Below are 26,898 nucleotides of genomic sequence, written 5' to 3'. Positions count from 1 at the left end.
TCTTTCTCAAAATAAATAAACATCAAAAAAAAAAAAAAAACCCACCAAAAACCTATAAAACTCTTAGAGGAAAATATGGGAGAAAAGCTTCATGACAATGGATTTGGCAATGGTTTCTTGGATGGGACACCAAAAGCACAGATTAACAAAAGAGAGAGAGATAAACTGGACTTCATCAAAATTAAGAACTTCTGTGCATCAAAGGATACTATCAACAGAGTGAAAAGGCAACCTATGGAATGGGAGAAAATATTTGCAAGTCATGTGTCTGACAAGATGTTGATATCCAGAATATATAAAGAACTCCTATAACTCAATAACAACAAAAAACAAGCCACCTGATTAAAAAAATGGGCAAAGGACCTGAATAGACGTTTCTCCAAAGAAGATACACAGATGGCCAACAAGCACATTGTAAGATGCTCAACATCACTAATCTTTAGGGAATGCAAATCAAAACCACAATGAAATACCACCTTATATCACTTACAATGGCTACCATTAAAACAACAACAACAGTAACACAAAAATAACAAGAGCTGAGAGGATTTGGAGAAATTGGAATGCTTGCACACTGTTGGTGGGACTCTAAAATGGCAGACTACTATGAAAAACTGCATGGCATTCCCCTCCAAAATTAAAAATAGAATTACCTTATGATTCAGCAATTCCCCTTTTGGATATATACCCAGAAGAATTGAAAGCAGCCTTCAAGAGATATTTGTACACCTATGTTTACTGCAGCATTATTTACAATAGCCAAAAGATAGAGGCAACCCAAGTGTCCATCCACAGATGAATGGAAAAACAAAATGTACTATATACACACAGTGGAATATTTTTCAGCCTTAAAAATAAGGAAATTCTGACCCATGCTGATATGGAAGAACCTGGAGGACATTATGTTAAATGAAATAAGCCAATGACCAAAAGAAAAATCCTGTATGATTCTACTTACATGAAGTCCCTAGTGTAATCAAATTCATAGAGAGAGGAAGTAGAATGGTGGTTGCCAGGGGCTGGGGGTGGGGGAAGAGAAAACGGGAAGTTATTTTTTAATGGGTATGAGGTTTCAGTTTTGCAAGATGAAATATGTTCTGGGGATGGTTGGTGGTGATGGTCGCACAACTGTGTGAAGGTATTTAACACTACTGAACTGTACGCTTAAAAGTGGCAAAGATGGGGGGGCGCCTGGGTGGCTTGGTCGGTTAAGCGTCCGACTTCGGCTCAGGTCATGATCTCACGGTCCATTAGTTCAAGCCCCGCGTCGGGCTCTGTGCTGACAGCTCAGAGCCTGGAGCCTGCTTCAGATTCTGTGTCTCCCTCTCTCTCTGCTCCTCCCTGTTCATGCTCTTTCTCTGTCTCAAAAATAAATAAACGTCAAAAAAAAAAAAAAAAGGTGGCAAAGATGTAAACTGTGTTAGGTGTGCTTTACTAAAATCGAAAAAAAAAAAACCCAACTAAAATGACAACAACGGATAAATTTAATTTTTTAAAAAAGCCACCGCCTCCTTGATCCAAATACCTGTCACTATGCCTTTGTTTTATAAGCCAATGGTAAGAGAAGAGAAGCCCACCCCTTAATAAAACCTCAAAGACTTTTCAAATCTGGAGATATTGGCACACCGAACCTTTCTAATGCCTTTAATTAACTTCATAATCCATCATGATTCACGTTCCCTCTGCCTGTTAGTTATTCACCTAAAGTTACCATCAACTTTTCGGTAGTGATGAAAAATGTGCTACTTATCTATATTGGCACTTGACCTTAAATAACAGCAAATGGATACATCGAAGCCATACATTAGTCATGAAATAGAAAACCAAGCCTTTTTTAGAGAAAGAAATGTTGTTTTTAATTTGTCTCCTCCTGCTAGACCTCCCGATTAATAAGATCGAGAACTTACCCTTTCTTGTTTGTCACCACATAGCACATGCTCAATTAACTTCTGTCAACTCACTGAAGCCAGTCATTCTAAGCATGGCCACTATTTTCTGCCCAGAAACGTTTACATGGTCATGTCCTTTTTTCCCCAAACATGTCTGTTGGTGGAACCTGGTGATTTACTATGATGAAAATAAGAGGAATTTCCAAGGAAATTTCATGGAAAATATCTTTCCATGAAAAAAATTCAGGGGGAAATGAGGGGAGATGTGGGTGTGTGTATATATGTATGTACATATGGATGTATGGATATATATATATATGGTTGATACATACATATATATGTATACACACACACATATGGCAACAACTCTTTGTTTTGGCACTATTAACTCTGGGTTAGATCATCTCTATAACGTAAAGATGGGCAATCTGAATGAGGTTAGTTTGTATACATAGACTCCCCTCACCCCACATAACCCCCAGGAATACAATTGTAATATGTGGTTCGAATCGAAGTCCCCTCAGTGCTATGTGTTATATGCTTCCTTCTAACTCCTCCTGAGTGAGCCACAAAGTCACCTTTAAAATTTCACTCCTCCTGGAACAATATCATTTTTCATAATTATAGAATTTTAATTTCTTTTATGTGAGTGTGCAGCCTTTGATGTATTGAGCCAATTAAGGGAAACTTGGTTAAAAATCAAAAGTAGAAAAGGGAATTTTTTAGAAAGTCAAACAGGGAATTTTTAAAAGGAACCCAGAGCAGTGAGGAGCTGTTATTGTCATCTAAAGGGGATTTTTTTCCCTACGATCAGCACAAAACTAGGGTCTGACCTGCAAGCCTGGGTTGGCTCTACTACTCCTATTCTCGGTGAATCTTCCTCCTCCCGCAGTCTTGGATGGTGCCCGTTTCTCAACAGCAACTTGACAGTGTTCCTGAAATGAAGAATATCCCTTCAACATCCAAACAGATGGGAAATTTAGAGTTTGAAACAAACACAAAAGACAGACTGGGACTGGGTGGTCACAAACACTTATTTCTGGTTCAACCTTGTAATACTAAAAATGGCACTTTACCTGGTTTGTCTTGTAATCAGATGGGTCACAAGCTGTGAAGGGGTGGATACACTTTCTCTCACTTTTACACCAAGCACAGTCAGTTCCAATACACGCTGGGCATCTGGCAACACGGAAAGCCAACTTAATTCCAAATCTTTAGGAAAATGTTCATGCCCTAGAATTTCCCTCCGTGATGCAGGGTGCAAGCATTTAAAAGAAGAAAGAAGAAGAAAAAATCCCTGGACAGAGTAGGATGAACCCAGGGGAGGGAGGACAGTCCTTTGAGGATAGAGCACCGACTTTGTGCCCTGCTCTGGGCAGCCCTCAGGGCTGATGGACTGTCATGACACCTTTGGGGGTGTTGCCATGGAAACCTGAAGCCAGGGTCACCCGCTGTGCTGGTGGATAACAGGAACCCACTGGCTCTGTTTCTGAATCCAGTTCTGCCATTTGTCTGCCCTCAGGTAAGTTTCCCCTCTGGAGACTCACCTTCCCTGCCCTGCCCTCACTCCCTAGAGCTGTAACTAACACCCCCACTGCCTGGAAGGTGCGAGACCAAAAGTGTCACCTGGCAAGCGGAGGGAATGGGGTGCCAGTGTTGGCTTTTTAACCAAATTAAGGAAGAACTGTGTCTACTCATCAAATAACCTATCATGTGAGGATAACAGTAGAGGACTTGAAAAGCATGTTGTAGGAAAATCAGAGTTGAAGGAACAATAAAAACAGACTGAGGTTGGTCTGGAAACACAGCCATGGGAGGCCAGGGGGAGACCTGGCCTGGGACAGTGAGAGGGCCAGTGTAGGGAGAGGAGACACCATTCATATTTCACAGATTCTTCAAGAAATGTCAAAGCATTCGGAGCTTCTGACCTATAGAAACTGCAGACTCATTGGAATGTTTATCCAGACACCTAAGTGAGCTAGAAGCAGGCTTGTGATTTGCATTCCCATCGCGGCCCCTTAGGTGTGAGTATACTAAGTGTAATGTACTAAGTGTTGTACTAAGGGACCAGGTACTCAAGGAAAGGGCACACTCACCCTCTGGGGAGCTGTGGGTCTGAGGTCTGGTTCTTAATTACCTAACTGTGGGCCCCAGGGCAAGTCACTTCCTTCCGCCTGGCCTCTACACTGGGGATGGGGGACCTGCTTTACGTTTCACCTCTCTTTGAACTATACATTTTTTTGTTAACTCTCCCCCTCTTTTCCTATTTTCACAGACTTCTGAGGCTTTCTGTATCAAGTTTGCTCGCTCCCCACCTCCCCCCCGCTACATTCATTCAATTTATTTGTTAGAAACAACTGAACTCAGTCCCTCTTTCAGAGTACCCCAGGGTAAAGATGAGGTCCAGAGGCCCCTGTCTGGATAGCTGTAGAGTGGCCCTCCAACCCAGTTTTGAGTCTGAGTTCATTTTCCCCACAGCAACAGTGGTTCCCGGGCCAAAAGAAACATCCAATACCCACATAGTTGGTCAATCAAACCACTGAACGAGCTATAGAATCACTAATAACACGGCTTCCCGTTGTTTCCATGGGAACCTCCATCCCACCTTTCGACTGGAAAATCACGCATCTGAGAAACACACTTCCTCCCTGTCTTGTCTCTGCTTGAGAAGCAAGGAGTGAGGCATGGCCCTAAATCAGAGGAGGTACACAGCCCAACAGGGCAAAAGGTGGCACAAAAAAGTGGGGGAACAGAGCTAACATGTTCTTTTTAATTTTAAATGTTTTATTTATTTTTGAGAGAGAGCGAGCGAGGGGGGAAGGGACAGAGATCATGACCCGACCGAAGTTAGATGCTCAATGGACTGAGCCACCCAGGTGCCCCAAACATGTTCTTTCGATGAAAGAGAGTTCATCTTGACCTTCTCCTTGATGATTTCCCTGGTCTCATGCTCACACCCTCTCCCCTGACTCAAATTCCCAAAGCCATTCGGCTCAGGGGGGAACATAGCACCCCTTCTGCTGTATTTTCTTCAGAGTGCCTGTCCGTCTGGGGAAAACGCATTTCCCTGTCGGTAGCAACACTTAAGCACAGTTGTTTGCTCCTTAGCTACTCCACCTTACTTATTAGGGCTTGAATGAGCCGGCTTATTAGCTCAGGGGCCCTCCGATCTCCCCCTTCTATCTCCCATCAGGCCATGCTCCAAAAGGCACTTTAGAAAGTTCTACTCCGCAAAAGAGTTCTTTAGGAAATGGAGGCGCAAAGCATATAAATAAATTAAAACCAATGAGAGAATACTTAAATTTCAAATAAAATCTTACTCTCTGAATGATGAGCAGTTGGTAAAGCTGAATCTTTTTGATAAATGCCAAGAACCGGAGGAGAACGTCACGTTGACAGCTAAAACATCTGGAGCAAAGGGGGAAAAAAAATGTCAATTATGGTGGCGTCCCGCTATCGTCAAGCAAAGCTGTAAAGGCAAAAAATAAATATTTTTGCCTCCTTTGCATAGAGGGTGGGGGGGTGCCAGCTGTTTGCTAACATTTCAATCAGTATGTGGTTCCTTCCCGTGGGCCATTCACGTCAGGCAGCCCAAGTGCACAGCACAAGCCTCCAAACAGACCCGGGCCCACCTTGTGTTCCAAGCCTCCCACGGATAATCACTAGGAAAAAAGCCATTTTACAGCCCATTTACATCTCATACTCTCCCCGGGATCACTATCTCAGCTTGCAATTGGCCACAGCATAAGAATAAAACAAGTCACCAAGCAAGAACTGCCTACAACACGATAACCAGAAATGTTAGAGAGCAAATCCTGTACCTTCAGCAAAATCCACGCTACCAACCTTTGCCTAACAAACCCTAAGCGTGGTTCCCATGGGCTGGGATCCATGATCCGCTTAGAGTCAACTGTCACCAGATCAACCATCAGAGTTGTCTTATTTGCTTTTGAAAACGTACTCATTGGCTAGAACACCCTCAAAAGGATAGAGAAACAAGAACGATAAAAACCGTGCTGAATCAGCATTAGAGACACGTCCTATTTCCTGCAGGTCTTTAACTTACATATTCTATCCAAGGTGGTTCCCAAACCCAGCTGTGTATCAGAATCATTTGAGAAATTGATGAAAATAGAGATTCCAGAGCCACGCTTCTAGAGGTTCTGACGTAACACACCTGGGGAGCACCTGGGATTCTGTGGTTGGCAATGTTCCCCATGACATGATCGGTAGACAGCCAGGTTTGGGTGCCGCAGCCTGGACAGCACCTCTCAAAGCCTACTGCACCCAAGCACAGCGCTCAGTGAAGTTTTCACTGTCCTCCATTTTGGGACAATATCCTCTTCCTTTTATGAGTTAATGGAGACCAAGGACGATACTTTAAAAATGAAGGCTTTCCTTGATAAAATAAGAAGTGGCCTAAGTTTGTTGGCATCTTTACTTTTCTTACTGAAATTTTATTAGTGTGTGATTCCCAAAGTCTGGGAAGATACTTCTCTACGGCAGTAAAATTCATGCTAAAAGCCAGGATGCCACATCGAATTCTGCTCACATTAAGTGATTACATGTGAAGTGTGATAACCCTCTGTTGTAAAGACAAGGAGGTTTGGAGGGTTGGCATGACCTCTCAGCAAGAGCATTTGCACAGCCACTTGTAAATGTTAGTAGAATGGACATATGGACAGTAAGCCTGAGAGACTCCCAGCGAAAATACGTTCCAGTGTTCCATGATGAACACCAGGAAAAGTTGTAATTTTCTTCGTGTCAGCTACGCACAAAACACTACTGGGAAATATCAGAAGGAAACTAATATATTTGATCTCTGCTCTGGTAGCATTTACAGTTATTCAGGAAGACACAGAATGAATTAGGTGAAAAAAAAAAAAAAACCCAACAATGATAGGACAGACAAGGAAACATCCCGTGAGAGTGGTCTGAGTTCCATGCAGCACCTGGCTACCAAGATGGGGGTGACTGTGGGGACCTTAGAGGGTGCCAGAAATACCCTGGATTGTTATGAAGGAGGTGACATTCCCTCCCATGTTTCAAAGCAGAAGGGCAATAGGATTTGATGAAAGGGGTGAGGGCAGAGACAGAGGTTTGGCAATGACCACTGACCGGCTGAGCACAAGAGGTGGGAAGTGAGTTTGTTTGCCGGCTCAGAACATGCAAGGCATTCAAAGAAAAGGGCAGGCAAAGGTCGAGTGCGACTGATGGAGGCCCTAAAAGCAACCGACTTAGCTTTACCGGGTGATCTCCGATACTTGGAAAGCAGATTTTACACATGAGCAAGAGCTGCATTTTAATGAGCAAAATTAACTAGAAGCGTATCACAAAGGCTGCACAGTGTAAACAAAGAAAAGTGGAGAATTGGAATCATTTTCCAAGCAATTCAATCCCAAACCAGCACCATGAGCCCAGTGGCTGAGATTTGTAAGCTTGGGTCTCTGGTCTGGCACACTAAACTCCCTCTGGAGGGACTGGGGATTAACTGAGTGACATTAGCTCTCCTCTCCACTGTGATGTTCACCCATTTTAGGAGACCTGCACCAATAACGTGACCTTACTTCTAGTGTTTCTTGCCCACAGGGATTCATGAATCCTCAGTGTGTCCACTTTAGCCCCCCACCATCTCTGGAATCTACCAATTTCTCTACACCCCCGCTTGATTCTGTGCCAGCCCTCACTGTCACCCTGACCCGGATCACTGCAACAGCTTTTCTTCTATCTGCTTTTTCAGAACCCTCTCCTTCCCTCCTCCAGCCATCCTCCACTTTGGCCATTCAACAAAAATTTATTGATTATAAATGATTAATTTGTGCCAGACACTCTAAACCTTCTTTGCTATCCATTTTCTTTTAATTTTTTAAATGTTTTTTTTTTTTTGAGAGAGAGAGAGAGAGAGAGAGAGATCGAGCACACAAGCAGGGGAGGGGCAGAGAGAGAGGGAGACAGAGAATCCCAAGCAGGCTCTGCACTCTGAGCACAGAGCCCAACACGGGGCTCAATCTCTCAAACCATAAGATCATAACCTGAGCCAAAATCAAGAGCTGGACACTTAACCAATTGAGCCATCCAGGCGCCCTGGTATCCATTTTCTATCACTCTGCTCTCTACCTCTCCCTACCCCATTTGCCTTAACCATATAGAGCCTCTTTTGGCTCCTCAAACAAAGCCTTTTCTCTCTTTCTAACCATCACACTAGTTGGTCTCTGCCTGGAATACTCTTCCCCCTTTCCTTTGGCTCAACTCTACTCATCTTCCAGGAAGCTTTCCTTGTCCCCTCAGCGACCCTCCAGGTTCAGTTAGGTGCCCTTGTCCTGTGCTTCCCATGGTTCTGTACGTCCCCTGCATTTACACACTACGCTGTAATGAGCCCTTTGTCTGTCTTTACTCCGATAGGCTACAAATACTGTGAGTAAGGGCCACGTCTATCTTGTTTGGTCACTGTGTCCCTGGCACCCAGCACAGTGCCCGGTGCATCGTAGATGCATGAATGCAATCATCTTAAGATGATAGAACATTGGTTGTTCTCTTTTCTCATCTCGCCAAGGGCATTCCCAGCCTCTCAGATCTCTGAATTATCTGACCCATTTGGGTAGGGTCAGTCCAATGGTCTCCAGCTTCTCCACTCTCCCATCCAGCATACCCTGCTCTGTCATTCTCCAGTCACACGTCAGAGTGGGATCCTGGAATCATGGGATGAGGTAGGGCAGAGGTGAGCAAAACCGAGGGGAGAGCAGGAGGTAAGCAGACAGCGAGTCTAAAGGGTGGGAGTGTATAAATCCCCTGACATTCAACTTGCTTCCTGGGCAATCTGAACTCAGGCGGTTCTCTTGCCTTCCTCACTTTCAAACAGAAAAAGAGCAGAGTCCACTTACCTTTGTAGGTTGCTCTGGTGGGCATGTTGCAGGTACAGACCCTGCCCGGCGGACTTCTACCCTTGCAGAGCTCCCTGCCCGTGTCCAAGTTCTTCACCACGCACTTCCACTCCGACCGTCTCGGAGGGAGGCTTCCGACCACAGTCACTGTAGTCTGTGTGGGGAAGAAGATAATTCAGGAACCACGTCATTGTTCTTGCTCCCTCTCCATCCATCCTAGAGCTTCAAGTGAACTCGCCCTCTGACATGCCAGAGAAAGAGAATCTCTCAGCGGATGTAAAGAAAGAGACGCTTTATCGACTATTTGATTTGCCCTTTAGTGAATCACCTATTCCTATGCTTGGACCACTTTTTGGCTCTGTGTATATTTTTCTTATCATCTTTAAGAGCTCTCTGTATAAGATATTAATCCTTCTCTGTCTTATTTCTGACACATGTTTTCTCCCAATCTACTGTTTGTCTTGCAACTTCTATGTGTGGTATCTTTTACCCCGCATGACATGTTTTTATGTAATCAAAGCAGGGTTTTTGTCTTGGTTATAAAGTTATCCTCAAATTTTAGCTTGTAGACAAATATGAAATTGTTTCGCCATCTTTGTTTTGTTTGTTAAACTTATATATGTAATCTATCTGGAATTTATTTTTGTATATAGTACGAGGTAAGGGTCCAAACTTTATTTTCATCCAGATGGTTAATCAGCTATGTCATAACCATTTACTTTAAAAAATACCCTCCTTTTCCCACTGAACTGAAATACCACTTTTGTCATATATTAAATTACCCTATATCTGGAATCTATTTCTGAATTCTGCTCTGTTTCAACTATCTATTGATTTACTTCTATTACAATGTCAAGCTTTTACTACTGTGACTTTAAATATATTTAACATCAGAAAAGGCAAACCTTTACTTATTTAGCTTTAATTTCCCAATTTCCTTAGCATCTCCTAGACATTATTCTTCCGCAGAAACTTTAAGATTATTTTATTCAAATGGGGTGAGGAGCTTATGAGTTTAACTGGAATTGTACTAACCATATGCATCAATTTCGGGAGGTCTTATGTATTTGTGGTATTAAGTAGTCCCATCCAAACACATGATTTTTTGTTTTTTTAATTTGCAAATCCTGTTTGGTCCAGGGTTTATTTAAGAGAATACCTTGATTTCCCAGGGACTAAGTTACATTTTTCATTTCTTTATTTCTTCCTGGTAATGTTACTATAGTTAAAGAAGGTGATCTACGAAATCTACTTTTATTTTATTTTTATTTTTTTAAAATTTTTTTAATGTTTATTTATTTTTGAGACAGAGAGAGACAGAGCATGAACAGGGGAGGGTCAGAGAGAGAGGGAGACACAGAATCTGAAACAGGCTCCGGGCTCCAAGCTGTCAGCACAGAGCCCGACGCGGGGCTCGAACTCACGGAACGCGAGATCATGACCTGGGCTGAAGTCGGACGCTCAACCGACTGAGCCACCCAGGCGCCCCCGAAATCTACTTTTAACACTAAGGTTTTATTTGTGATCAAACTTATGATTAAAGTTTTGGGGCAGGAGGCTGTGTGTGTGTAAACACAAATGGACACAAAAAGAAAATCTTGAAATTGCCCCTAAAGCAACTTTTTCCCAAATGAATTATCTAAAGAAACAAGGCAGCCAGTTCTCATGTTGAAACAGGAAAATCATCCCACCACAAGAAAGAAAATACTAATTACACGATGTGATAGAGGTGTTGATGTTATGGTGGTAATTATATGGCAATACATCAATGTATCAAACCAACCCGTTGTACACCTTAAACTTACACGATGTCGCATGCGATTATATTTCAGTTAAAAAAAAAAAAAGAAAATGAAGGTCAGGAAAAAAAGGAATTTAAAGGAATTAATAGGCCAATGGTGGACCCTTTTTGCGTCAGGTGCAGGAAAGGGATCTGGTGGAAAGGTGAGCTAGCTAAGCATTAGGAAGATGGGAGCAGAGGAATTGGAAACCCTACTGCCTACCATGAAGAGCTATACTTCCGGACAGCCTGGGAGATGTCCATCTTCTGTTATACTTCTGACCTTCACCCAGACTTTCCATACGGTCAGCTCAAACTCTGCTGTCTTGTCTTCAAATAAGCTTGCTATGTCTGTTTTAGTCCTGGGGTCACTGCCATCTTGCTATCTTCAAAACATTCTGTTTCTCAGCCATACAGTCTTGCTGGAGAAGGCAAGTTCAGCTTCAACTGAACTAAAGTCCAACTACCTCTAGCAGACCTGAGCAGGGGGACACACCCCAATCCACTCCCACTAGCTCACCTGTAGCAAATGGCTGAGCTCTTATTCATGGTGCCTTCTTCAGCCCAGCATTTATTTTTTTTATTTTTTATTTTTTTTTCAACGTTTATTTATTTTTGGGACAGAGAGAGACAGAGCATGAACGGGGGAGGGGCAGAGAGAGAGGGAGACACAGAATCGGAAACAGGCTCCAGGCTCTGAGCCATCAGCCCAGAGCCTGACGCGGGGCTCGAACTCACCGACCGCGAGATCGTGACCTGGCTGAAGTCGGACGCTTAACCGACTGCGCCACCCAGGCGCCCCTTCAGCCCAGCATTTATATCCGCTCACACATCTTAGCATACGGTCACATCACCTACTATCCTGTATACATATAGGCCTTAAATTCATTTAATTGCTCAAACACTACAACAGAATCAGAATTTTTTTTTGAAATCAGTTTCTCACCAGATTTAAAATTTCACATTTCCTTCCAGTTCTCACATAGTTTTTAGGTAACAGTAACCATCGCCTTTATTTATTCCATATTTATCAAGCTCTTAACATGTGCTGAATGTTGCATGTGGTGTTGAATACTTTAGTGAACCAAACAGCTATAGTTACCCTGCCCTCAAAGAGCTTATAGTCTAGCAGAAATGTGACATTTCAGAAACCAGAGGGCCACAGGGTATGAAGAGATCATCAACAGACGATAGAAGCCCGGACCAAGATGGTACAGTGGAGACGGAAACCAATGACCGATTCAAGATATCCTTTAGAAGTCGCGTGGGGCGGGACTGGAATTAGAGCATGTAGATAGGGAGGATTTTGGTTAGAAAAATGGAGGGAAGTACCCTGTACTGAAATGGAACACACAGAGGCAGGGGCAGACTTTGGGTGGAAAGTGTAAGCTTTCAATTTTGGATGTGTTTAGTTCAAGACACTTGTATAATGATGAAGAGGTGTGTCAAGTTAGATATGGGCCTGAAGCTCAGAGGAGCAATCTGGGCCAAAGATAAAGGAGGCAAGAACACAGAGATGATACATAAAGCCATGGGAATGGATAAAATTATCTACAGACAAAGTATAGAGCTAAAGACAGGAACAACCCAAATGGGGTCTGAACTCCAGTATTTAGAGTTAGGGAGAGAAGAAGCCAGCAAGGGAGGCTGAGGCATGGCCAGAGAGAAGGAAGAGAGCATGGATAGGGTATGCTGGGGGGGGGGGCGGGGGGGGGCGGGGGGGGGAGGGCAATGGAAGTGGGCATTTCAAGAACGCAGCCAACAGGCCAAGTAAGATGAGGACTTACAGCATCTACTGAATGGCTACAAGCAGTTCACTGGTGACCCCAGCAGGACAGGGGAATATTGGGACAGAAGCCAGGTTGGAGTTGATCTTGAAAATAGCAAGTTTTTTCAAATGTAGTGAAAGAAGAGGATAGTCAGGGAGGTGAAGGTATTTTTGTGTGAGTGCGGGTTCCAGGCAAGTACAGAGAAATAGCTGATGCCTTGGCTTAATAAAGCCAACTTGGGAATCCTTATCAGGCGGACAGCTCCTTCTCCAGAAAAGCTGGATAAAGAGGGAAGGAAGACACAAAGAGTCAGATGAGACAGAGAGTTTGAATGTCAATTAGCTAGTAACGTCCATGGGGCCAGAGAGCTCACTGCATTCTAGCAGGTTAACAGACCTTATTTTATTTAACCACTCCCCTTACTGCCAAAGAGATCGGTTCTTTCCAGGGTTCTCAGTCTACAAAAGCTACCGCAATGGCCTCTGCATTCTTTTGGTTTTCCTTCTTTCAAGTTACTTCTTCAGAATTTGAAGACTGGAATTAGTGCTTCAAGCAGAATGAATATACTTATGCCTTTGGAAACATCACAGCAAATTGCTCTCCAAAAAGGCTGTGCTAATTGGCATGGCCAACACTAGGTGTTAGCGTATCTTATCATTTTAATTTGTATTTATTTGATAACTAGTAAAGTTGAACATATTTCCTTAACTATGCCTAACTCCCTAAACCTCCTCTTGTGAGAATATATGCTTCTTTCTGCCCACTTTTTTTGGTGTCTTGGAGTTTGTTCTTTTTTTTAACTTCTCCTAGCTTTAATATCTTACAATTAATATTTGCCTATTGCAAATGTTTTCCTGAAGTGTGTGCGTTAGTTATCTTTTTTATTGTATGGATTTTTTTTTAAACGTCAAGTATATGAATATTTTTCTTTTGTCATTACATACTACATTGCTTCAGAGCTAAGAAAATTTTATTTCCAATTATCGGGTACTCCATTCTACTTTCTGGGTTTTTTTGTTTTGGCTTTTTATGTGGATTTCTTAGTTTAAAATTTACTTTTGTATTTAATGTAAAATGTGAATTATGTTTCCATATTTGAAGTCTATTATTTTAGTGCCTTTTGGGAAAAGTTCTTTTATTTCCTCTTATTTTATGATACCTGATCTTTACAATTTTTACATTTATTCCTGAGCTTTCTTGTCTATTCCTAGGATCTCCAGTCCTTTTTTTTTTTAAAGATTTTTTTTTTTTTTAATTAGAGAGAGCACACAAGAGCAGGGGGAAGGGGCGGGGGGGGGGGTTGGAGAGAGAGAGAGAAAGAGAGAGGGAGGGAGGGAGAATCTCAATCAGGATCCACGCTCAGCGCAGAGCCCAACATGGGTCTTGATCCCGTGACCCTGGGATCATGACCTAAGCTGAAATCAAGAGTCGGACACTCAACCAACTGAGCCACCCAGGTGCCCCTGTATTCCTACTTTTAAACAGAATCATGGGTTGAGTTATTATTGCTATATATATGTTTATAATCATATGGAAATGGTCTAGCTTAAATAAATTTCTGTGTTTTCAAAATACATTTTGGATATTCTTGACCAGTTCATATTATTTCAGTTGACTTTTATATTACTTTTAAGAAAAAGTCTATTCAAATCTTCACTGGGATTACATGAAATCTAGAAACTAGGTTGAGGAAGAAATGACGTTTATGATAACTTCCTGCCCAGCAACATAGTATGTGTCTGGATATATTCAGGATGCTTGTCGTATCTTCCAAGAGAATGCTTTGTGTTTTTGTTTTATTTATGCTTATGTTTTTAATTGATGAAGTTAATCATGAGTTATCAATAGCCTTGATAGACCACTGTCCCACTATCTAATTATTTTTAGAAAGAATTGCTTAGGGGGCACCTGGGTGGCTCAGTTGGTTAAGTGCCTGACTCTTGATTTCAGCTCATGATCTCCTGGTTCGTGGGACTGAGCCCCACATCAGGCTCTGTGCTGACAGCGTGCAGCCTGCTTGGGATCCTCTCTCTTTCCCTCTCTCTCTCCCCCACTCATGAGCATACACACACTCTCTCTCTCAAACTGAATATAAAAAAAAAAATTAAAAAAAAAAAGAAAGTGAGGCAAGCTGTTGCATAGCCCAAATTGCTATTTTTTGGTAGTTGTCTTTAACATGTATCTCCTAGTAAAAGTGATTTTAAAATGCAGGGTATATACCTCACTCTTTCAGTTGATGGCTGGGTATTTTGGTTGTTTTTAATGAATGAGATCTTTTATTAATGGACACTAACTCTTTTATCTCATGTGTAGTAAAGTTATCGATAGTTGAATGTTTATCGAACATTTGGCACTTTTATTTTACTTTCGTTTGAATCATTTTAAAAGCTACTCTGTTTAGGTTTCAAAGCTACACAACCAGGGAAGATGAGCACATGGTGATATTTTTTATCTGCTCCGGTCCCATAGTTATTTCTATTACTTGTTTCTTGTATTGCTGCACTAGACGCAACTTTGCACATGATGCTGGTTTTACCAGTGACAGTGGAACTCCTTGTTTTCGTTCTGCTTTGTAAAAGAATGTTTCCAGTGTCTCTCCTTTAGGAATCCTGCTGCTGGTGGGAAATGCTTGCATGTCTATATATTTTCTGTTTTTATTAGTACAAGCTGTTTTTACTGAATGTTAAAATCTCTTTATAGGTATACAAATAGTTTTACATAATGCAAAAATGGGATGTCATACGTGCTTGTTTGTGTTTGTGTATGTGAGAATTTCATTTCCCCCCCCCCCCCACTTGTCTTGGCCTTCCCTCTCCACCACATCATCTGTCATGCCATCAGGAGAGCCCATGTTCACGACCTAGTAAGAATTCTTTTGTATTTTTCTCCATGCTCAAATAATCACATAGAGACATAAACATATATAGATTATGCTATATCAATAGCATATCATATATGCTATATACATCAATAGCATATATTGAGTTTGTGATCAATACAAGATCATGCTACACATACTTTTCTGCATCTTGCTGTTTTTGCTCAACAAAACCTCACGAAATCCCTCCAAGCCAACTGGAATTGCTCCAATTATTTCTTGTTAATGCCGATTCTGTAATGAGGATGAGGATATACAGTCTTCTAATTGTTTTGTGTAAAGAGATGATGCTTCTTGGAAGCAGGGGCTCTGCATTATATCGGGGTCTTTCTGTACTCAGAACGTTAGTAGAATGTTACAAAGGCATATGATGGGCAGCTAGCAAACACTCTTTGACTTGAGCCATGGACTGACGTCTCTGTAGATAAGGATCGGGGTATTATTTAAATTAACAAAGGTCTGGGACTTTCATGTAAGTCACAGATGACTGTGACGATAGGACATATTTTGAAATAATATGACTAAGAGATGGCATCACACATCTTATCAACGTTATTAAAATAATCAGTCCAAAGTTGGTTTCAAAGACGAACTTTACTCAGATTACTAAATTCTTATCTCCTTTACCTTGAGAGTGATGGTAGCTGGAGAGCGAGGTAATGGTTGTGTGGGAAGGCTCTACAGGGATTTGGGTAAACCACGGTGGGACTCAGGGTAGAGAAGAAAGCACTAGTGGTTGTTTGGGTGGTAAACATTTTTTGTGATGTTCCAAACTAGGTAGAAATGGCGATTAAGTTATACCAGGGAACCCAAAGATAGGTAAGCAAATTATGCAAGCAGCATTTTTTATTTAATGAACAAGTTGCTTTCCCTTACTACATTTAGCTGAAGTACCACCCTTAAAATTTTCAAAACGATAAAAAAAAAAATCTTGGGTAATCCTTTTTTTTTTTTTAAATGTGTATTTATTTTGAGAGAGAGAGAGTGTGTGCTTGTGTGAACGGGGTAGGGGTAGAGAGAGAGAGAGAGAGGGAAAGACAGAGTCCCAAGGAGGCTCTGTGCTATCAGTGTGGAGCCCAACATGGGGCTCGATCTCACACCCGAGCCAAAATCAAGAGTCGGACACTTAACTGAAAAGCCACCCAGGCGCCCCAAATCTTGGGTGATCTTAACCATTTATCAGAGTCCTGGGTATATTCAAAGATCATGGCATACATAAATATTTTTTATCATTCTCTATCAGCACCCAAGTTAGCTATTTTTCAGACTGCTAAGAGAAATAAAAATTTGACCACACCTATGCTGAGATGCCTAAGCATCTTTTGCACACAGTTTTTTCACTCTGACTCAGGGCTGGTGGAGGTTTGGATGAAGGCTTTCCAAGTTCTTTTTTCACCGCCCCCCGCCCACCTGCTGGAAGACAATAGAAAGTGACAACAGCCAAATACCTTTAAATCTGTGCGTTCTGATCAGTTATGACTTGAAAGCTTTATTCTTTTTATTATTTATCACTCATTAAATGCTCCGGCTCTCCTTTATTAAATGTTAAATCATCTTAAGTGGTATGGTTCTTGCTATTTGAAATGGCAAAGTGTACAGGAAAAGAGAAAGTGGCCCATTTCCTTGTTAATGTGGCATTCAAATAAAACAGAGTGAGCTCAACAGACAGGTCAACTGACTGCTGATGGGGATTCTGTACAATTATTCATAATACAAGAACGGTAATTAGGGAGAAAATGTCTCCTTATAGCACCACTGAGATTACAAGGCAGGAATTCCATTTTCCCATAGGGTATGGATGGCTGTGAATCAGAAAATGCTTGAATATGCCCCTCATTGCTTCCTTCCTCTCATCTGGTGACAGGGCTGAAGAGCTGCCCATGGCAGTATGGCCATAACAAGAGCCCACTGGCTTTCCAGGGGACCCCCCCTTGAAATTTTCCCTGCCCATATTGGTTTCTCGCCCTCTCGACCAATACTGCTCATATAGCCATGCACATAAGCTAGTGATCAGGAGAAGCCTGAGCAAATTAGGAAAAGGGCCATAAAACAAAATTCTACACTTAAGTCACATTTAAGGAATCTTGTTGACCATGAATTGGAACTTTTTTCTTCTTCTTCTTTTTTTTAAGCAGTGTATTTTTCTACTGCAATGATAGTCCATCTTTTCTTGAGATTCAGCTAATGAGGGTCATCTTCAGCGCTGCAAGATGACAAACTCCATGAGGGCAGGCTCACGCTATGTTTTGTCCTCCGCTATTTCCCTAGCACCTTGCAGTGTGTATGGTATCTGCTGGGCCCTCGGTATTAGTTAACGAAACGAATGGGCTCCCTTACTTCGGCTTACTTAACACTAGGAGGTATTTCGCACACAGCAGGAAGCGAGCATTAGTTGTACAAAGTGAGACGACAGAGACAAATGAAAGTCTTTCCTCTTACCTTATCTTCACTGCTTCGAAATAGGTTAATTTGAGGGCACTTTTTAGCTCCGGATGATATATCCAGCCAGTTTTCATAGTTGTCTAAAGGTACACAATCTTCTTTGAAGGTACACCTATCAGAAAAAGCAAAAGGCAACAAAACAGCAACCCCACACATGCATTAGTTCAAAGTTTCTCATACTTGGTTTCAGTGCAGAACGCCAGGCTTTGTGGAGAGGACTATCGATTTCGAGTGAGAATAGGAACATGATGCTAAAACCATGAAAAGCAACAGGCCAACAACAGAGCGTTTTTCCATCATGTCTATGAGCAGGGAACAACACATTGAAATGTAGACAACACGTTGAACTTAGACTCCCGAGGCACCTCTCACGATGACATCGCCAAATACATCCAAAGCATATCCTCTTGTGGATTCTAAAACTAAAGAGCTCCCTTCCAGAAAAACCTTGCAAAGCACAGCCCAAGAAGGGGTTTACAGATCATATAAATTTTAGGTTTGTGATTTGTTCCCAGAATATCAACCTACCGTGCAAATTTTTATTACAAAAATAATAAAGCTAGCTTGTGCTTCGTTGTATGATAATTAAATATAAATATTTCAAGGGCAGAGTCCTCCCAAGAATGTGATAAGCCATTCCATAACCATCTGCTACATGACATTTATTTAGACAGAAACCCAATTATATCAAAAGATATGGGTGCAACACTTTCCAGGGCCACTGTCTCAAGCCTGTCAGCTCACAGGAAGCCCCAGATAAATCTTCAGCTGTAGCCAGGGACAACTCCTTTGATATACATGACCAAGAGCTGAGGGGTGAGACCGGTCCTTTGCACGATGTCTCAGTCACTCTAGGTCATGCTAACTTGGGAACTCCTATCTCACCAGAAGGGCCGCCAACCAGACGAAAAGAATGAACACCAAGTGTCATGTTAGTCTCAATGGTGCTGAATTCCACAAACATCCCACTGAATACCATCCAGGGGAGACTAAGACATCTCTGTTATCTAAGCCTCCCCAAGGCCTCAGGTTAAAATGAAGGGGCAGGGGAGAACCAGTGTCAGTCGGTTTGAAAAGAAATGGAAAATTCCTGAATCATGAGATCGAAAAGCAACCAAAGGATAACCACATTCATCTGTGGGGAGTCCCTGAAAGGACCGGAGTGCAGTGGGGTGTGGTCCCCCAAAAGGTATGTGACTTCACAAGCATTTCAAATCTCCTTCTTCCTCTTCTCTCCTTTTTTAATTCGTAAGAATTGAGGCCCCACGGTTTCGTCTTTGAGCTCTGCGCTAATTTGAATATGACAAAAATAGAACAGGAAGCCAGCGAGTTTCATTAAACATCATCCTCGAGCGCCATGCTTTGAACAAGTATTGGGGAACCCTGTTTGCTAAGAGCCCATTGGTGTCCAAACTCCCCCACATCCGTGGCAGCTCCTTCTCCAACACCCTGACCGTGGGGATTTTCAACAGGGGTTCTCGTCAGCTATAAATTTATCCGACCCTTGATGGCTAGCTCGTCCGTCACGGACAGCAAGTTCAAATTCAACGGCCTGTCGGTGTCACGGGGCGTTTGCCACAGAGGGACAAGTATGGCTGGACTGAAAAACAGAGTGATGAGGCTGGTTTCTCTATTTTGTACTTGAGAGCGATTAGGACTGCCAAAAGCTACCTGCCTCTCAGGGGCACTCCAGTTTGTATTAGGCGCTTCCTCTGTCTCTAAGAACAACAAGAACAAAAACAAAAAGCCAGTTCTAGAGAGACCGGAGTACAAATATTGTCGTAGGCTCTTAATGCTGCCTGGGAGTCAAGGCCCAAGGCTGCCAAAAAAACAAGTGTAAAATATTTCATACAAATAGTGCTGCGATTTGCCAATTTGTAGGCACAACACAGTGGTGCCACTGAGTTATCACTCCCTTTGCTGAACTCCTATAGCGTTTCTTGTCGGAGCCACACATTTTGGTATTTACTCATATGTTGTGTTGAATTACAACTTAACTGTTTCATATGCCGGTGTCATTTCTCCCCATGTCAGCTCTAAGCTCCTCAAAGGAAGGGAGAACGTTTTTAATGTTTCTTCAGCAAATCCCTCAGTGTCTGTCAGCATGATATGCAAATACTGGGCTTCAATAAATATTGTTGAATGGGTGGATGAAATATGAAATCTCTATAGGTTCTTTCTGGTGATTTTTCTTTCTCAAGTTCTCTTACAATTTACGTCTGACTCCTACTTACCATAAACAGACTATTTTTAATGTAAGCTAAAAGTTCAAGTCCGGGGCCAGAGAGGGAGAAAATTAAGAGCTGAGGTTTTATCTTTTGGAAGTTGATCGGTTTATCTTTTGGAAAAAAAAAAAAGAAAAAAAAAGGAAAAAATATATAATGAACCTCTTCCTTCCTATTTTGTGCAAGGTAGGAACAAAGTCCAACCATGTTAAGCAACTCAACATAAATTTCTTATTTTTAAGACACCTCTGAAATTTCGAAGCTCCCGTTTCTTGCTTAATAGTAAAAATAAATAAGTATATAAAATAAAAAAACAGCAAACCGTGACACTAAGAATGCACAACCAGATGGTCAACCAACAACAGTATCTTATTACTTCTCCAATATTGCAGACGATAGAATCTTCATGACAGCACATTACCCACGCATTCGAATTTCTTAAGGAGGGGGAGCAGATCTTGGGGCCCCCATGTTTTAGTAAAACAAAACCAGGTGTTTTGAAATGATCCCTTTTGAAAGCTGTCATTCTTACTCCTGTGTATCACCAAAGCGACGGTCAGGCGCGTAGACACGTAAGCCTTTGCCCAGATGAAATTTAAAATCTCGTGGTGGGGCACCGCTCTTGGTGAGGCTGACCCTCACGAGGTGCTCTCAGGTAGGCTGATCTCATAAGTGGCTTCATTTCAATTTCTTCAGGCCACAGATCAGAGGAAAATTGGATTCGGATTACAATGAGCACATTCTGGAGAAACTGGCAAGCGATGTATTCGCTTCCCTTACTCTGTGTTATTGCTGCTGCCCCACCCTCTACGGGGGAGAGTCCACCCAAAAGTCCTAAGATTCCCAATCACTATTTTCTTTTTCTCGTCCTTATTTCTAGCTACATCTCATGCCCACACGATAAGGCCACTATGCAGACACTAGCCTATTTGCCAGTCAGGGAATAGAAGCTGCTCAAATGCAAAGAAAAGACTGTCTGTAGAAACAAAACAAAGCAAAACCCAAACCAGAAAGTTAATTAAAAAAATTATTTTCCTTAGGTGAAAAACACCGTATGTGGAAATCCTTTAGTGAAAAAGAATAAAAAGGCTCGTTCTTATTAGTTCGCTATGAAATCTGCTGTAAAGCTTAACCTATTCAAAATAATAAGAGTTTGATAAGGCTCACTCAACTCTATAAGTACATGGGCCACCCCTCCCCCACCCCCAACTCATTATAAAGTATGCTCAAAACCTATCCAGGCCTCCACTCTTTTTTTTTTTTTTTTTTTTATGTTTATTTATTTATTTGAGAGAGAGAGAGCAAGTGCGTAGGAAGGGCAGAGAGACAAGGAAACAGAGAACTCCAGGCTCTGGGCTAACAGTGCAGACAGAGCCCGACATGGGGCTCGAACTATGAGATCATAACTTGAGCCGAAATCAAGAGTCTGACGCTTAACTGACTGAGCCACCCAGGCGCCCCTAGGCTTCAAATCTTGAACAGAAAGGTTCCAGATACTTGTTTCTAAGTTTGCTGTTTGGAATTCAGAAAGTATTTTCATAGTATGGGTTTGCTTCCTGAACTCCTGGAAATCTTTCTAAACCCAAATATCCCAGAATAACTACCCCAGGCACCTGCAAGGAGGGAGCACTGCCCTGACCAGGCGCTGGACCGAGTGCTTACAAGTAGTACTCCCCCTTCGCCCTCACAGCCACCTCATTCTACAGGGGTGACACAGAGGCTCAGAGAAGTGCAAAAACACGCCAACATCATACAGCCACAAGCGACACGAGTCTGCCTCCAGAGCCCCCCACTTGGCCACTCTGTTGCACGGCCTCCTAGGAATCCGGACAACCACTTAGTAAGGTGAGAAAGGGTAAAGATATTCAGAGATCCCCCTGGCTTCCTGGGGCCTCAACAGTGGTTGGGGGCTGGGACTGTGCCAGGACGAGCCCCCCAGGATCAGAGATTCAAGAAGGTCAGACAGAGTCTCTAGGTTGAGAGGACATCAAGGACTGGGTGGGGAAGCGGGGATTCTGCGACTCCTCTGATTTTCATCTGTCACTAGCCCTGAGTACAAAACATCCATCTACAGGTTAAAATCCCAGGAGGCCCCCATTTTACAAATCTACCGTGCCCCCCAAACCGGCTCGCTACCCATCTGTTTGTCATGTGGAATGCACATTTCCCCTCCCCGTAGAAATAATGTTATAAACAGTGATTAGGTCTCCAGGTTAGCCCACAAAACCTATTTATCCGTAATGTAACCTTCGATGCTGTATATTTGCAATAAAGTGTAGCCGGAAACAATGAGATCGCAGCCGTTTGCATTATATAGCAGTTTTTCTTCTACTTTACTTGTGTTTCTGCTCAGCTGGTAGTCTGGGAACAGTGCCCAGCTGGATCGACTTTTACATTTATTACTACAGTATTATATTTATACAGCATTTCTGTTTTTTTTAATGGGTGTGATTTAAATTATTAAATTGTTTTCATGCCAACAGAATGCACAGGGAGACCTACCTCTGAAAAGGAGCTGAAGTTTCCAGGCAGGTGAAAGGCCCCTGGGCTGGGCTGGGCTGGGAGACCCTGGAATCTGACTCTATTAGGCCAGAATCTCTCTCTCTCTCTCTCTCTCTTTTTTCTCTTGGCCAGTGAGAGTTTATTGGTCCTTAGCATGACATCTCAGTTACCAAGATAAAGTCACATACACGACTGCAGGTAAAAACATGTAAAATAATATAAAAATATATTGAAAGCTACTTTTATGTGTGTCCTGAATTAAGTGGTATAATAAACACTATCATAAGCAGAGAGCTTCAATCACACAATTCAGTCTCACTGAAGTTACAGGGGTGTTTGTAAATACGAGTTTTAAAATCTAAGTTACAAACATGTAAGCACTGAAAGACTAGTATCAAAGTGAAATGTGGCATCTAAGTGAGCTCTTCTGTCATTTGTAGTTGACAGCCTGGGACAATGAGGGAGCCTTGCCTCACCTACTTTTTGAGGTACGACTATCCAACTAGGTCAGCAACATGCTGGAATACTTAATGGTCTTTGAGTTGACTTTTCCCTTTTGCGAAGCCCAAAGAGCAACCCAGAGCTTATTACTGTGCAAAAATTCTCCAAACTCCTAATAGAATTTAGGAGGGAACTTTTTCTTGTGACCCGCAGTGTCCTGGCCCAGTGTCCTGGCCTCAAGCCAGCGAGTCCCCAGGGCTCACATGGTGCTGACTGCCAGCAGCCCCTTCCTAGGGTGATCCTTTTGCTCCAATTTGTGCCTCCTCCTTCTGATTAAAAAAAAAAAAAAATCTCGTATCGAAACGTAAAATAACCCATCGCTTCAGAGACCTCACCATGATCACACTCACTCCGGGTGATATAAAACTGAAGCCACTAATAGGAAAGTTGGCAAAAAGCATATGAGCCCTGGAGGACTTCTGCCCACCCCTAAGAAAAATCCTACTACACCTGATGTCCCTGCCGGGCCCCTGGTGTCCACTCCTAAGGTCAAAATCGGCAACACGGTGCCATGGCCCTTCCTCCTGAGACAGCCTAAGACCCTGTCCTTCCACCTGTAGCACTCAGAGGAATCAAGCGGATCTTCAGTTTCACAGTCAGACCCCTAAGGCGCCCGGCAGGTTCCAGAACGGGTGGTGCGGGGGAGCAGGCATCCTCCCTGCCTCAGTCCTCAAAGAGCCCATTACTCAACCTTGAAATAGAAACTCTGAACTCAGAAACGTAACTTCTACTTCCTGCCACTCGAATTTCATCAGCATCCCCTAATCTAATTGTTCGCCAAGAACAGACAGTCCCTGAAGGAAACTGATAACTAAGCATCAGGTCATTGGCTGGAATGTGGGGTTGGTGTGACCTATTCCAAAGATTCTATACTGATATAATATCAGAAAACTTTTAACAAGGAAACAAATCCAGCCTCTCAGGGAACGGAAGGCTGTGTCCACATGGGGGGAAGGTTTTGCCAGGAGAGCATCCCAAGGTCTTCTGCTAAGTGATATGAAACAGATGTCTGCATTTTTAGGAAAGGCACAGAGGAGGACCCAGGTGGTCCCCAGGGTTGGGGGGCTTTTATGGACACTGTCAGTCCACGAGATGAAGAAACCAAACTCGACTGAATAGAAGAGAGTAGGATGTCACTGTGGCAAAACTACACTCCGAATTCAAGGCCTCCAGAGTCAGGAAAAGGGAATGTCAAAATGCAAGATCAAAATAACTTGCCAGGAAAGCTGAAAAATTGGATCTTCATCACTGGAGCTGAAAGGCAACCTACATGATAAAATTATGCTAATAACAGAGACGATTTAGAAGATTTAAAAAAAAAAAAAAAGAAAACATCTAATATTCCAGGCCACGTTCTTTCACATGATTTGATTCATTGTTTCTTCGTAACAAACCTATGAAGAACAGAATTGTCCCTGCTTTACAGATGGGGGAAACTGAGGTGCAGAAGGCACCATATTGCTTTCCCAAGGTCACAGAGTTAGCAAGTGGAAGGGCTGAGATACAAAAACCAGGCAGTGTAGCTTCCCACGTCCATGGTCTCATCTATGAGCCTGTATGGCCTCCTACAAAAGCTAACACTGAGCCCTTCCCACCAGAGCAGGGCCAGGCACTGCTCTGAGGGCTTTCTGGAAATCAACTCATTGATCCTGACAACCACCTCAGGAAGTAGGTAGGTATTATCTGCTCCACGTCAGGCATGAGGAAACTGCCGTGCAAAGAGGTCAGGTGGTGCGGTATGGGTCTCAGCAGTCCTCTTACTCCTGTGCCAAATTCCTCAGGGATTCCAAAGGCTTCCCAGGATAGCAACATCGTTAAGTGCCAAGATAAAACTAAACAGGTTCTCCCAGAGCAGGGCCATATAGGAAAATACAGGTTTTATTCACTTCTTGGCATTTTTCAAAATGTGTTCTTTGGGTTGTTTTGGGTGTTCATGTTGAAGTAGGGTTCTATTGTTACGAGGTTTGGGAGACACTGGTCAAAAAAAATTTTTTTAAACTAATTTCTCTGCCGCAGGACTTCTCAGAGCCTTGAATATGCTGGTGTACTTTGTAACTTTCCAAGGCAGGAATGAATGATCTTCCAGCTTTTTAGAAGCTCTAGTATGCACGCCAGGAAATACTGCCCGATCTTGGTTAATGAGCAGTAAATCAAATAGTGGAAAAAATAGAAAACCCTGGGCCTTTCTTGGCTTTTTTCTCAACTCTCATACTCGGTTGATCATGACCTATTACTTCTCAGCATCCGTCTAGGCTATCTCCCACGTTCCACCCTCATCCGTCACCTCTCACTTGGGTTCCTGCCTTCCCACCTCCAGTGCCTCCAGCCAGCCTCTACATGGGCATCTAGGTTATTCTCAAACACAGAGTGATCATAATACTTCCTACTTAAAAACTTTCAATGGCGCCCTTTTGCCTACATTAAACTCTTCCACCTATGTGTCTTTTATGACTAGGAGCCTAGAACACATGTTTCCATGTCCAAGTCTATAACCTGACCCTAGGATCTAGCCCCTGCGTTCCTCTCCAAACTCATCCCTAGGCAACTGTGGATTGGTGAGTCTGTCTGTTTGATTAACACATGTGGTGCTAACATGCCTGCCTCTTCCTATCATATGCTGTTCCCATGGTCCAGAGTGCCCTTTGGCCTAGAATATACTTGGTGCAATTATGTTCCTTGTTCAAGGCTAGTTCGATGGGATTTTCCCCATGATTGCTTGCCCAACCTCTAGGCAGAGCAGTCGCTCCTTCCTCTGTGTTCCTGTGGCACCTTATGTAGGCTCCAGGTATATACAGCACATAGCATTGGTTGCTGATTGCCTCTCTCTCCCACCAGACTGTAGGTCACCGAGGGAAAGGCCCAGCTCATTCACCTTGGCGCCTTGGTCTAGTACCATATGTGGCATCCACACCACAAATATTTACTGAGGGCCCCCCAGACACCAAACACCACAGTAGGTGCTGCAAACACATCACTGCGTAAGCCGGTTAAAGTACCCCTGTTAACGAGCTTATGTTCCAGTGAGGCACACAGACGTAAACCAGATAAGCAAACCATAATTTAAAATAATTTAAAATTCAGGTAAGTCTTCTGCAGAAACCAAAAAAAGGGGCACAGAGGAACTACTTTAGATTGACTGGTCAAGAAAGATGGCATTTCAGCTCGGAGTTCAAGGATGAAAACCATCCAGCCATATCAGGAATGATGGGAACAGCATTCCATTCCAGGCACAAGGAACAGCACATGCCAGGACCCTGAGTTCACACAGAGCTTGGTCTCTGCCAGGAACTGATTAAACACCAGACCGGCTAGTAATCAAAGGGGAGAGTGATTCTGCCAATTACAAGCCAGTGACCTTGGGCAAGTGACGGGCCCTCTGTGTCTCAGGCTGTCCATCTGCAGATACACAGATGATAACAGGTTCTACCTCATGGAGTTGTTACAACAATGCCTCGGCAAATATTAGTAGCTGTTGGTATATTTATCACTTGGGCAAATGAAACAGACTGTAGGCAAAAATTTGGAGGACACAAGGTAAACAAACAGAAGGGACCGGGGCAATAAGGCTACCCAGACTGCCCGCTGGCATTGCCCACATACAGCAGGTCAACACTCAGCACACCTTTCCTACATAAGGAGGCAAAGTTCAAGGCTTCTTGGAAGATTCTTAATCACAATGCTCCTTCCCCCCAATACGAAGGGGCTCCTTGGGGTCTCTCCATGCCATGAGCCCCGGCTGTGAGCGCTTTCCACAGTGGACGGATGGCTTTTGGTCAGTGTGCCCATCCCGCCCTAACCGTGAGCTTCTCTGGGGCAGAGCCTCATTCATCTCTGTTTCCCCCAAGGGCCTGGTCCAGGGCCTGACCCACAGCTGGTATTCAACAAGCACTGGCTGAGTTGGATTAAGAATTCAGTTTTCAAGTGACTAAAATTCTTGACTATGTCTCCATGATACCAGCATAAGGTGTTTCATTGATTTTTGTTCGCTGGGCTGGCCTGTTAACTGGCATGGTGGAAAACCAGCCTTTGTC

General features: G+C 43.0%; 1 protein-coding gene across 1 annotated transcript in view; it reads right to left on the bottom strand.

Annotated features, from left to right (window-relative positions):
- Positions 1-26,898, bottom strand: part of PLXNC1 (plexin C1) — a 147,405-nt gene that overhangs the window by 70,859 nt on the left and 49,648 nt on the right. Inside the window, exons 5-9 of the mRNA XM_027071096.2 lie at positions 17,637-17,751; positions 8,771-8,924; positions 5,210-5,297; positions 2,966-3,068; positions 2,723-2,824 (exon numbers count right to left, since the gene is read on the bottom strand). Of these exons, the coding sequence (XP_026926897.1) occupies positions 2,723-2,824; positions 2,966-3,068; positions 5,210-5,297; positions 8,771-8,924; positions 17,637-17,751 (562 nt within the window). The remainder of the gene's footprint in view (positions 1-2,722; positions 2,825-2,965; positions 3,069-5,209; positions 5,298-8,770; positions 8,925-17,636; positions 17,752-26,898) is intronic.

Source organism: Acinonyx jubatus, chromosome B4 (assembly GCF_027475565.1).
Source record: "Acinonyx jubatus isolate Ajub_Pintada_27869175 chromosome B4, VMU_Ajub_asm_v1.0, whole genome shotgun sequence".
Lineage (NCBI taxonomy): Eukaryota > Metazoa > Chordata > Mammalia > Carnivora > Felidae > Acinonyx > Acinonyx jubatus.
Note: the sequence above shows the minus strand (reverse complement) of the source record. Positions and strands in the feature narration are given on the sequence as shown.